At 44.8% G+C, this 12,707-nt stretch overlaps 1 protein-coding gene across 1 annotated transcript; it reads right to left on the bottom strand.

The window, feature by feature from the left end:
- Positions 1 to 2,842: 2,842 nt before the first annotated feature.
- Positions 2,843 to 12,634, bottom strand: LOC146191741 (EP300-interacting inhibitor of differentiation 3-like). Its single transcript, XM_084602256.1, has 2 exons — positions 11,954 to 12,634; positions 2,843 to 4,751 (listed from the first exon to the last, which is right to left on the bottom strand). The coding sequence occupies exons 1-2, from the start codon at positions 12,467 to 12,469 to the stop codon at positions 4,395 to 4,397; spliced, it is 873 nt and encodes a 290-aa protein (XP_084458382.1). The 5' UTR covers positions 12,470 to 12,634; the 3' UTR covers positions 2,843 to 4,394.
- Positions 12,635 to 12,707: the final 73 nt, after the last annotated feature.

Genomic DNA, 12,707 nt, shown 5'->3' with positions numbered 1-12,707 from the left:
CCTTGTCCTTACGCCAAACCGGCGCCGCAAATACCATAACACCATTTGTCTTTACGGCAAAGGAATTACAAAGCCATAAATAATGAACTTATGCATTTTTTCAGTTCTTTTCGTCACGGTTTCATTCCCGCAGTGTTCAAGAAAATTGATTACTGTTCAAAGATAAACTAGAAAGTCTCAATAATAGATTCATACCCCAAATTAGTTTTTGCTCTAATTCACAAAAGCCATGGTTTACTAAAACACTGAAACGTTTAGAGAACAAAGAGAAGTGTCTTTACAGTTACGCTAAGTATCAGGGTATGCATAGTGCATGGGCAAAATATCACAAAGGTGATGTTTTACCCATGCGCTATGCATCCCCCGAGACTTGGCTGAACGGTAAAGAAGGTGACAAATCCCATCGCACCTATTTCCAATGCCAAGCATACCTTTGTTTGCTCGAACTTACGAATATGCTCACAAGTAACAACCCCAGGAAGTTCTGGCAAGTTGTCAATCCGCACCGTGCGCCAGAAATAACCCTCACAGACGAGTCAGGCACAGTTTTCCTTGATGCTGAATGCATTATATTTTCAGCACCACCCTTGTCATTCTTGTCATCTGGTACTTTGTCCTTAATTGAAGCCATGAAACTTTCACCTTCATCTGATGTTGACATTATTAACTTAAAGCTTTTGAAAAATACAAAGGATATCTGCGCATAATTTTTACGCTTACTTTTTTCACAGTCACTGTTATACTAATCTTGACTCTAACCTGCAGACCGTTGCTATTTTTCTAGACTATGCGAAAGTGATCGACAAGTTTCTTCACAAGTGCTTACTACTAAAAACTTTCATATTTGAAACTCCCCTCTGATATCTTTAAATAGACAGAATTCTTGACTAACTGCTCACAGCACATCCCCGTTAACAGCCACAATTCTAATCCTATTCTAGTAACGTCAGGTGTCCCGCAAGGGTCTGTCCTCGGTCCGCTTTTTTCTTAATTTATATCAACAATATGCCAACGACTGTATGCAGTAATATTCGCATTTCGCTGATGATTGTGTAAATTATTGCAAAGTTATTAACGCTTCTGACCAAATATCTCTTCAGGACGACATTAACCGCATTCAGGAATGGTGTGCCAATTGGTTAAGAGAACTTAACCCTCAAAAGTGTGAAAACTTAACCCTGCCCTCAAATGCAAAATCTTGTCCTTCACCCATCGCCGCAACCTGCTTCATTTCCCATACATAATAGCTATCGTCCCTGTACAGCCAGTTCTATCATGCAAGTATTTAGGCATACCTTGTGTAGCGACTTATCCTGGAGCACACACATTACAAGCATCATTTCAGCTGCTAATAAAACACTTCAGTTTTTAAGACGTCATCTCCCTTTAAGCTCCTTTTAAGCCCCTAAGCATGTAAAGTTATTAGCATACAAATCTTTTGTCAGACCGAAATTAGAATATGACTAATCCATTTGAAACCCCCACCAAGCGTACCTTATAAATAAATGCACTCGAATCAGTACGAAACAGAGCAGCCAGATTCATCCATTCAACATATTCTTACGACATCAGTGTGTCAGCGTTGAAAGCTGAATCTGACTTATTGCCTTTATCTCTTTGTTGCCGCAATGCCAGCCTTTGCTTGTTTCATAAATTTTTCCATAGCTCCCTAGGCTGCACACAACATCCCTCCAGCCAGCATATCTCATCGCACTCGTCATACTCGTGCTTGTACTACTACTTTTGCTGCATTTTTTTTTTCCCGTGCTGCAGCAGACTGAAGCGACCTACCTAACGACATCGCAGCCATTGTGCTCATCCAACTTTGCCAATAATGTTACCAGTCATGTTTCATTTTGTTAACACTTGCTCACCAAAATATATGTACCCACCCCTTATGCAATACGCCTCGAGCGTCTTTAAAGTAATAAAATTAAATGAAACACCCATGCTACCATGGGACGCGCTAAATATCAGATTCGTGGAAGTAATGCATACAATTCCTCTGACAGGGTAGTAACAAAGCTGCAGCAACAAATTGCTGCATATTGTTTACTATGACTATTGAGCCCCCTACATTTAAATTTTAAGCATTTGTAGTACTGCTGACGTCACGTAAAGACCTTTATTTCAACCCCCCCCCCCCCCCCCCCCATCTCGACATAGCAGCTGATTTTCGGCAGATGAAGTGATGAATGACTATGGCTCCTCGATAAAGAAAACGCTTTACATTTCAGAGAAACCTGTCCGAATAATATCAGCGTAGATTATATAATGCACGGCTATTACTTTCCCAGGTGCATACGCTTGTTCGAAGTATCTTGCTTTTCTGGCTCAGTTTACTCTGTCATTGATTGGGCGGTGGGGTAACAGCAGTATGATACACAGTCCCCAAAGGTCTCGATATCAATGAGTAATCGACATTTGCACTGGCACTTCTGTGTTAAAATTGTCCCTTTCTAGCATTTTTTCATGCTACCAGCTCGGAAACCACAGGCGGGACAGCTGAGGCGATGCCACCATGGTATGGTGGGAGCAGGTTGCTGCGAAACATGTGACATCACACATTCCTACCGCAGGGGTCGCATCTGGGGCATGCATACAAAAGCAAGAAAATAATGTCATCCGTGCAAAAATGTGCAAGGTAAATGCTGCAGCCTTGATAACTGCACCTCCTGAATGAAATTTTGCCGACTTTCACATAAGGTCACATAAGGTACCTTTTAACAACCTTTGAGACTTTGAGAAATTGTGTAAAAAGACCACCCAAAGAGACGATAACTTGTCTTGGTGGACAAGTAGAAGATGCTCAAAGGGGTGGTGCAATGAAAACATTCAGAGGGAGAAGGAAAGCAACGTAACATTTATGAAAGACTCTGCATTTTAAGATGCATAAACAACAGACGAAGCCGACAAATAATTTTCCATCCATATAATAATGGCATTATGAGATGAACTGGGTAAGATATCTGCATATTTTGCCCATGGCAGGCAAGGAATAACAGCAGAAGGGGAAGTAAACATCTGTTCATCTATTCAACAGATGTTTATTCCTTATTCTGTTCTTTTTCCTCCATTTTTACATAGTAGGAGGTCAGATCTTGGCCCATCAGTCTTGACCACTAACATTTTCTTTAGCGAGTTTGCTTGTCTAGCAGATGTTTGAATAACAAAATAAAATTATATTTAAGACTTGCACATGACAGATATACACAGCTCTGTGTTTTTATCTTGTCAGCATTTTCCCACGTACAATATGCTTTCTTCACATGGCCACCCTGCACACCTTCCCTCCTCTGCCTTCCCTTGAACTCCTTTGGATGAAAAACTGCACACAGTCTGTGTTGGCAGCAGCTGTAAGTGCAAGCCTGCTGTGGTGCATGCATAGCTGCCTTCCCATAGAACCAGATAGTGCCTGCAGTGCTTACACAGCATTTACGTGCATGATAAATCATGACACATATTTGCTCTCTTCCAAGAGGAATACCTTGGCAGACTGCTGGAAATGTTTGACATATAATCAGTGCCTTTGAGGTAATGATTGATGCTTATGCAAATGCCCATAGTTCAAAACAAAAATTTGCTATTACTTAAATTAAAAAGTTCCTTTGCAGTACTCTGCAAATTTCACTAAACAGCAATGCTGCACTGATGTTTAATGCAAATAAAGCAGTCACTAATGTCGCTGAATAAACAACAACAACAACAACAACTTGAAAGTCAGGTACAGATGGTATTTTTGTTGCGAAAGCAACACTACGCCAGCTCTTCGGCTCTTCACCAGAGCGCTCCAACAGATGGCGCCGCTGTCAACACCGCTAACGTCGTCGCTCCCTCCGCCAGATGTGTGATAGCCGGTGTCTGCTCCGCTGGGTTAGAGGGAGAGGAGGTGTCGCCTCGCAGGGGTATATATATATGCGCTTTGCCTCAGTGGATTCTAGTCATTATGGAGAGCGCTGAGTTGGCAAAGACGACAGAGCGAAACAAAGAAGAGACAACGCACTTAAGAAACAGCAGAAAAACGTGCCGCACGACTCGAGAAGCGTCGCCACGTCCCGGAGTGACTCTTCAACTGCGGAAGAGACTGGTTCAAGTTCTCGAGAAGAATTTAAACGACAGCGTTGGAATGAGATGATGCGTAGACGACGTGCCGAGGAAATGGAGGAAGAACGTGCAAGAAGACTCTAGAAACAGCGGCTCGCTGATGCAGCTAAATGAGCCAAAGAAGAAGCAGCATCCAAACAAGCGAATCCTAAGCGTAGCCATGCGGCTGTAGCTTTTTGCAACTCAACTAGGTTTAACTGGAGCTAAAACACTGGCAATTTTTTGATGACAACACTAGATGCACAAACATACCAGTACCTATTCTGTGAGCACACAAGGAAAGTTTGTTTTCATTCTGGAATAACTGGGTGGTTGATCCCCAACTTCTTGACAAGATGCTGCCACTGTTCCATGGTGAAGTTCATGATGTAGGTGTGAGCGGAACGAAGAGAAGCATCCTTGCTCAAAGGCGCCACCATGAGCTGGCCACTGTCATCATCACAGCTCATGCACGCTTGACCTCGACTGAGAAGGAAAGAGACGTGAAATATGTTCTCACAAGTCTTGCCAAACGATCGCGGGTGCAACACAAACTCATAGTATGGCACTGGCTTCCCAAGGCGCTTGTACAATCGCTGGAGGAGGCGGTAAATCTCGTCCACGCGGCCAGTGGTTGTCTCCTCAGCGGTCTCTTTCACGGAAGAAAGCTGGAGATAAAAGAGAAATGAAAAAGGTTGGTTAAATACCAACACACGCCCACAAACTTCACAGGCAACACATAGAAGCAATGTTTTAGTCTAATTCCTGTGCTAGTGCAAAGAAATTCTGAGCAAGAAATACAAAATGCCGCACAGATAGCCTTAGTTAACCTCTGAACTTTAAATAGGATCTTCAATATGTGACTGGCCCTGCATGCACCACTATCAAAATTAGCTTTAAGATTTCAGCTGTCATAAGAGTTTTAAATACGGTTTATACTTAATGGCACAGAATATCTATGGAGCAAAAACTAGGCTCAGTGCGTTTCTCACATGTGTCAAAACTTAGGTAGCCAGGAATTTTAGCATCCTTTGGGTTGGTATTTTATTGCAGTAGTGATAAGCTGCATACCAGCAAGTACCTACATCATGCACATCTAGTCTAGAAAGCTACAAGAAAGGATAAATATCTGCCTCAAGAAAAGAATAAGTTTCAATCGTCTACAGGGCTAACTGAGATCTTGCAAAGACACAGTCTGCTGTAGCAGTCATTGCTGTGTCCAACAATTAATTTTACAGTTGGCATATGCTAAGTAGACCTGATGTAGTGCTATTGCTTCAAGCAAAGTACACATGACTGTCCAGGACAGGGAATGCAGAAGAACTTAGGCCGTAAATTTTCAAAGGTACCAGGTTTCCACAAGGTAGATGAAAATGGCTTAGAAATGGTAAACAGGCAACAATGTGCTTTTTTTCCTGTAGTGCACCCCTTTAGTGATTGCCAGTTGCAATTACAGATTTATGTCGACAATCATAATGCTGCATGTTATGACAGATTCACGTATGAGTGGGGTATGACAGTATTGAACCAGGTTCTATAAATTTTTGCTGAATGCACTTTCGAGTTGGGCATCACCTATGCAATGCCAGCGCAACGGATCCTTGCAGTTCTTGGATACATGTATTGTTGTTAGCAAAATCCAAGTGTGCTGGGGGTATCAGCCTTGCTGAAAAGGAAGGTACTTTAAATCACCAGTCATCTCATTCCAAGAGGCGAAAAGAAAGACGCCCGTGTGCTGTACGATGTCAGTGCACGTTAAAGAACCCCAGGTGGTCGAAATTTCCGGAGTCCTCCACTACGGCGTCTCTCATAGCCTAAGTCGCATTGCGACGTTAAACCCCACAAACCAACCAACCAACCAACCATTCCAAGCTTCTTAAGAAAGGCATTGCTAAAAAATTACCGACAATTATGCTGCTTCCTAATGCGAAATTTGAGCGCAGTTCATCAGCTGTTTCAGCTTTTCGATAGATTGAGGCAAAGAATTCAAGCAAGAGATGCATGTACAATTACAGACAACTTTCTAATTTTTGAAAAAATTCCTTCTTCAAGGAACACTCCACTAACAGTTCTTGATCTAAACGCGTATGTGGCCTGCGCTACAATAGGAAAGCCGGCGGTGGCACTAGGCGAAGTAACTGTGCACACAGCGGCAGACGAAGGACTTCTGCCAGTTGCCTCGCTTATGGCTCAGAAAGAACTGGCAGAAAATAAACCATTTTTATAGGCAGGCGATTAGCAGTGGCGAATGGCGGCGGCTATGCGTTTCGGCTCAGGTGGTGCAGGCTACCAAGTGCCAAGCGTTGCATCGAACACAGCCAGCATTCTGTTGAATGCATCAAAGTTCACTGGCGTTAAAGGCAGAATCCACTTTTATGCCGGCAGCATGCAATGCCGGCAGACGTTTTCCTGCACACTGCAGAAATGCGAAAGCCTAAGCGTTGCTGGTGCACACGGCGCATCATGTTTGCTCTCACTGTCATTATCAACTAAATGCGCCATCGTTTTCATTGCTAATGTCAACATTGTCATTATCACTAATTGCAGCATCATTGTCGTAGCTACTATTATCCTCACGGTAGACTAGGAGAGCTATGTGTTTCACGATCTTGAGCGTAGCGCAGTTGGTTGAAGCGCTCAGCTGGGGATCCAAGGGATAGGGTTCGATTCCCAGTGGAGACAGGATTTATTTATTTATTATATTTATTTATGGAGCTGTGGGCAATGGCGACACCGTGAAATGCAGGACTGGGCGCCAAAGAGCTGCGCTCTAAAACCGCCTGCATGCAGCTCGACAAATTCTGCCTACATGAAATGACGCATAGCATGGGTGCCTTTTTGGAGACCCTTGCCAATGATGCTAGGGGTGTAGAGGAGCTCCGTCGCAGTGAAGAAGCGCAAGGTACAAATCCCGTTGCCATTCCATATTACCATCAAATCTCCCACCACTTAAAAAATATGGTTTAGAAAGGTGACATCCTCATAGTCTTTACTGCACCCAAAAACCTGGCTGGTGTGTGCAATATGGTGCAGGGAAAGCACAAGCAGGAATGCAGCACCAGTCACGTAGACAGGTTCACCCCGTGGAAGAGTGCCGTTGCTTATTTGATACACCTGTCCCGTGTCAAAAGCTAGACAGACAAACTGGATGTTGCAGGAGGAGAAACAGAACCAAGGCATGCGCATCGGTTCTGTGGAATGGCAACCTTGAAGAAGTTCACGTCCAAACTCAGCAGCATACTGCATTAAGTTGGAGTTCATCTCTTGTGTTAGCAATTGAAACTGTGGTCACCTTATCCGATAACTTAAAGTGACAGAACACTAGCCGAAACGTGTCATGAGATTATGGTGGAGATGAAAAGACCTTGCCTCATATAGTATATCAAAGAAAAGAGTCTTTACAATTTTAATTTGCCTTTGAAAATCGCATAAAAACAACTGAGGCACTATCTAACGGAGAAACTCTATGTGATTACATGTCAGCAAAACATAGCTGATCTTCGTAAGTGCGCACTGTTCTTTTTTATTCTAGGAGCACTTGTAATAACTTATTATATTTTGCACTCTCTCCACTACATCCTTAAATAAAAACCACCCCTCCTTTCGCACTGCCGCAAAAGGCATGCTTTCAGGTTTTGTCACTAGATGGCGCCACAGTGTCTGGAATTCCGTGAATGAAGTAATGGTAGTGTTCACTAAAACTTTCGTCGACGAGGTGTGCGTTATTGTGCCGGAACAGCCTTGAGTGTGAAACTGAAAAGGACATTACTCTTAGCAAAAAAATGTCTAATTACTGTCTGGTGAGTGAAATTTACATTTGTTTTCGGGTTTTCGGTACGCCTTTTTTGTCGACCACCAGTCGTCATCACAGTCCCTGCTCATGGTTTCCAGCATCGGACTACATAAAAACGAGCACATGCACTGTTTGAAAAATTTTCGGTAAAAATTTTCAACAGTGTTTCTACCAAAACCGCTATGGAATCAAACATCTTAGACATCAATCTTTCCATTGGGGCGAAAAAAATTTGAGACCTAAATTCCACTCTTCTGTCCCTTTAAGGAGTTTAACTATCTTGATAGAAAGCTTTCTACACATGCCAGCATTCTTACTTTGCCAAGATCAGCTTCACTGTAGAGATGGACCACGTTTATGTTGGCTTTCAATGGCTCCTTATCCAAAGCATAGTTTCCTGTGGTTGGTACACCATGATATAAAACAAAAAAGTGATGCTGGTTCAGTACTGTGGAAATAGTGCTACCACTGAACTGGAATTTTTAAATGACACAAAGCAGGGTTTAGATTCGAGAAAATCTACAAAACATCACTTCACAGTTGGTGATAGAGGTCTGCACGGGCCAGGCTCGGCCCGCTGTGGAATCTTTTTTGCCTATTGAGATGGGAGGGTGACATAGCAATCCTGCCCTCCAGGATGCTTGGGCCTCGTGTAAGACCCGCTGACCCAAAGCCATGCAGGTACATTCGTTGGATTTGGTCAAAATGGGCTGTAATATGGTTAGCTTATGACTTTATGAAATGTTTTAAAAGGCCACTGTCCAGGGTATGACTTTTTTAACAAAGGAGCCCAATGCTTCGATCAGGTATCGGAGATGGTCTGTGCAAAATGCTACAGAGATATGTGCGCCACAAAGCAGCAAAAATACAAATCCAAGCTCTCTCATCCTCCCCTTCGGAAAACCAGCTTCCCGTACTCTACGAGCCGCTAAGCTGACGTCAGAGTAGCGATGACATCCATTGGTCCATTGCGCTGATTGACGGGTGAAGGATAGGCGTACACGACTAATTGTGTGCGCCACTTGATGCGCGCTTTTCCCTCGCCCATTTCGTTTTCGCGCACGCAGAGTGCCACGCCTCACTTCCCACCAAACGCGGAGGAGGAAGGGGAATTTGGCTTGTGGAGGCTAGACGACTAGACAGGAGAGTAAAAAAACCTTTGCGAGGGAACGGGAGGAGAGAAACACGACAGAATCGGGTGATTGCAATGGCTGTAACTGCGTTATTAGTTACTCTTTTCAAAAAAAAATTTTTGGCCTTGCGTCTGGGGGCGAAGCCTCACAGTCACGGGGGAAGAAAATATTTTCGACAGGAGAGTGCACAGTGGCCCTTTAAGTCCCAACATATTTTTTAACATAGAGATGACCAACTGAGATGAAGTACTTTTATGCATGCGCCAAGGCGAGAGATGCACCAGAGAGCAGTCTTGCATACTATTAAAAGCATCTGCCAGGTTCGAACAAGAGGAAGACTTCAGGGAAGAAAGGTTTGAGAGTTTGCGTGATACCTACTCTCAAACGCGCAGCACTACACTTCAGCGCTTCACTCTGTCTGAGACTGACTTAATATTAATAAAGCAGACATTTGAGGTAAACTTAAACCTGATTCCGGGCAGTCATGGTATGCCCTTTGGTCTCTAGCTAGCCGATTGAAATTATGACAGCACTGCTTTCTGAATACCTGGTTCTGCTTAGCCATTTCTGTGGAAGGAAAGACACGTCCTCTCTTCTGCAGATTCCCCGCTGTGTGTGCAAGTGGTGGCTCGCTTCTCATGTGAGGCAGTGGAATGAGCAGCGAGATTGTCTGCTTCAGATAGCGTCCGGTCCTTTTTCTGCCTTGTGCCAAACACACGCGTGCATCCACCATGTGTGTGCTGCTAAATAAACTAAAAATTAAGCAACGAAAGCCACTACTCGTACTAAGCCGGGAAGATGTTAGGTTCAGCAGGGTGCAGTGTTCTAGAAGGCTGTAGCCGGAGCGTTGGTAGCCGGGACGCACCTCAGCCTGCACGCCCGATAACTTTGGCTGGCAGCGGTTCTTTTGAATACTAACTCTGCGCAAGAACAGCAAGCCACACTGCATGGCAGGCAACAGATAAAGCACAAGATAGCAAGTGTGAGCTGGGCTTGGCTCCCTGAGACAATGAGCAGCTTTCATTAGGAAAGCTGCTTGAAAAGCTTGTTCATGCGGCGGGAAAACCACGCACTCTTAGTAACGCTGGTCCACGGCCGGACGCAAGAGGTGGCTGTGGCAGGTCTTATCAGATCTCCCTGAGACGCAGGGTGGAGACATGAGTGCATGCGGCAGTCTTGCTCTCAGAAGGGTACACACGCATCTATTGCCATTCGTTCTTTTCCAGCTCGCTCTGTCCAAACGACGGTCTTTCTTCAGCCCAGTCCCCCCCCCCCCCCCACAAAAAAAGTATGCAGCGAACGGCAGGGCAAGCTCTTCAGTTTGTGTTCATGTGTAGCTTTCGACCGGACCTCTTGAAACGTTGACACTTATGTTGAAAACAACACTTTGGTGAGCTGTTGAAAATTCTCTGTGACGTCTGTGCACAATCTGCGCGAATAAGTTTCCACTGCGGCAGTGTCCTTGCATATTTTCGAAAAATGCGCAGTTCGGAAGGTGTGTATGACATCTTGCAGGTTCGAGGAGAGTTTCATTTTCTTGTGGCTTTTGCATTCACAATGCAGGCAACCGTTTCCGGCTTTTGCATATGTGGTTACTGTCAGGAATGAAGCAGTTTAGGAGAAGTGAACATAGACAAAAAGATGCAGAGTGCACATTCGGGTTAGTTGCCGCATGTGTTGCTTTTCTTTTCCCGTTCTTAAAGCTGCTTTCTTTCCATATGCGAACCTAGATTCAAGCACTCTCCAGGAAGCGTAATCAAATATTATGCACGAAATGCTGGCCTATTCACCTTGCATGTCGTACTGCTCTAGTTAGGCGCTGTCTCATTCTGCTCTCGTTTACCTTTCATAGGAACTGAAATTAAAAACAATCTTAGGCCCCACTGCAGCAGCGTTCATAAAAATCAGAAGCGCAACAGAGTCACATGTTTCATTTTGCCATATTAAATGTCATTACACCACATTACATGTCTGAAACTGTAGCGCACGGCCCCAGGCTCGCATGCTATGTCCCTTCTCTACTAAGCGAAGCGATTGAGGGTCAGGACCCCCTCGAAATTTACACTCCAATGTGATAGCGGTTTGCTGTTACTTGAATTAGATTACATGGTTTTTTTGTCTAGTATGCTGTATACGCCATGTGCCTTCCGTCTGCGGCTGGTTAGGAGTTCAAATCTTTTTCTTCCACATGCGGTGTGAAGTAGTTCATCGCTCTATCCCCTCCAAACATATGGAGTGTGAACCAGTGGGCAAGTTTGCCTGGTTAATTATAGCAGCGACTATTTTCCTTCCTCTTCGAGGCTTGGCCTTTGATTTGCTCTTAGGACACTGTCAGAATTGTTCCTTAATTGAGCTTTTCACGGCCCTGGGGCGCAACGCATATCTCATTCTCAGCAGCTGTCAGAACAAGTACCAGATGGCTTGATTGGCTACAGCATGAATGCAATCCCCATCATTTTTTAAATTCCATTAACTTCGGGAATACAGATTGCTGAGCATAAATGATCAACACTGCTTGACACCGCCGAAAATGGTCGTAAGGAAGAATAGTTTGCGCCTACTTCGACTCAATAACATTAGCATACATCGAAAATAATGAAAAATAACTAAAATATTAAATCTGTTGATTATGAGGTTGAGGGTTAGAGAGCAGACAAAATGAGGGTGAGTGAGGGCCAGCAATTTTTTTTTAAAGTGAGGGCTGGGGCGAGGGAGGGCCAGGAAATTTTTTAAAAATTGAGAGTGAGAGAAGACCACCGACTGAAAAGTGAGGGCGAGGGAAAAAAGAATAAAATGAAGGCATTTGCCTACCTTTGTTCCTTACTGCACATGGGAACACAAAGCTCGTGTTGTCAAACGGCACATGCGCGGCCTCGATCGACGCACAGGCAACACACAGAAAAAGACGGGACTCCGCTTATCAAGGATTCTTGGAGGGAATTACCTTTTTCGGGACTGTTGGAGGCCTATCTGGCGCGACGTCGCGCACTATAGGCGCTCGCCGCACTTTGACTGGCGCCTCTCCCGCTGAGCCGTGCAGGTACCAAAAAGGGGTGCCGATCTTCACAACTCCTGCAGTGAAATTGGTCAATGCTGCCCAGGCTTTTACGTCCAGTGGGCCCGTGTGCGACGAGCTTCCCACAAAGCTGTGAAGCCGGGCCATTAATTCTTCGGGATCAATAGCCTGCTCGGGCAATGCGGTAGCGACGAGCTTGCGCCCGTGAGAGGAGACCATTCGCATGAGAGCCGAGTCTACCGCGGCCTCATGTGTACGCGTGACTGTTTCGAACAAGTTCGATGCCATGTCAATCGCCTCAGTGAGGGCAAAGCTGTTCATATTTTCGTCTTCTGCAGTCTTGTCGATGAGAGCCTGGTACGCGTGGATAAGTTCACCTTGCGCCACTTCATCGTCGCTGTCGTCGAACGTCTGGGCGAGTGCTTCATTTTGCTGGTCCATCATATTGTGGCCGGGAACTGCTAGCGCACATACACGCGCGAGCGACTCCGTCCTGAAACAAGTGTCCAAACCACCCACAGTAGGTCGTGGTCCAAACCAGTCCAAATTGCCTGAAACAAGCCTGAACTCGCGCCTGAAAACCAATGACAGGCTTGGCTTGACAATAGGCTGAACTCGAAAGCGCGGCCGCGCGGCTCTTTCCTCTTTTTGTCACGTGGTTTTGTGAGTGCTAGTGCTACGT

This window comes from Amblyomma maculatum, chromosome 4 (genome assembly GCF_055883805.1).
Source record: "Amblyomma maculatum isolate TAMU_Amacu chromosome 4, ASM5588380v1, whole genome shotgun sequence".
Lineage (NCBI taxonomy): Eukaryota > Metazoa > Arthropoda > Arachnida > Ixodida > Ixodidae > Amblyomma > Amblyomma maculatum.
This window is presented reverse-complemented; position numbering and strand designations above follow the sequence as displayed.

What these genes read in the sequence shown, in the direction of transcription:
- LOC146191741 (XM_084602256.1), bottom strand. Translation starts at nt 12,469, where the DNA reads ATGATGGACCAGCAAAATGAAGCACTCGCCCAGACGTTCGACGACAGC. An exon ending in CTCCAACAGTCCCGAAAAAG is followed by an intron (nt 4,752 to 11,953) that starts GTAATTCCCTCC and finishes TTTTATCTCCAG; the next exon opens with CTTTCTTCCGTGAAAGAGAC.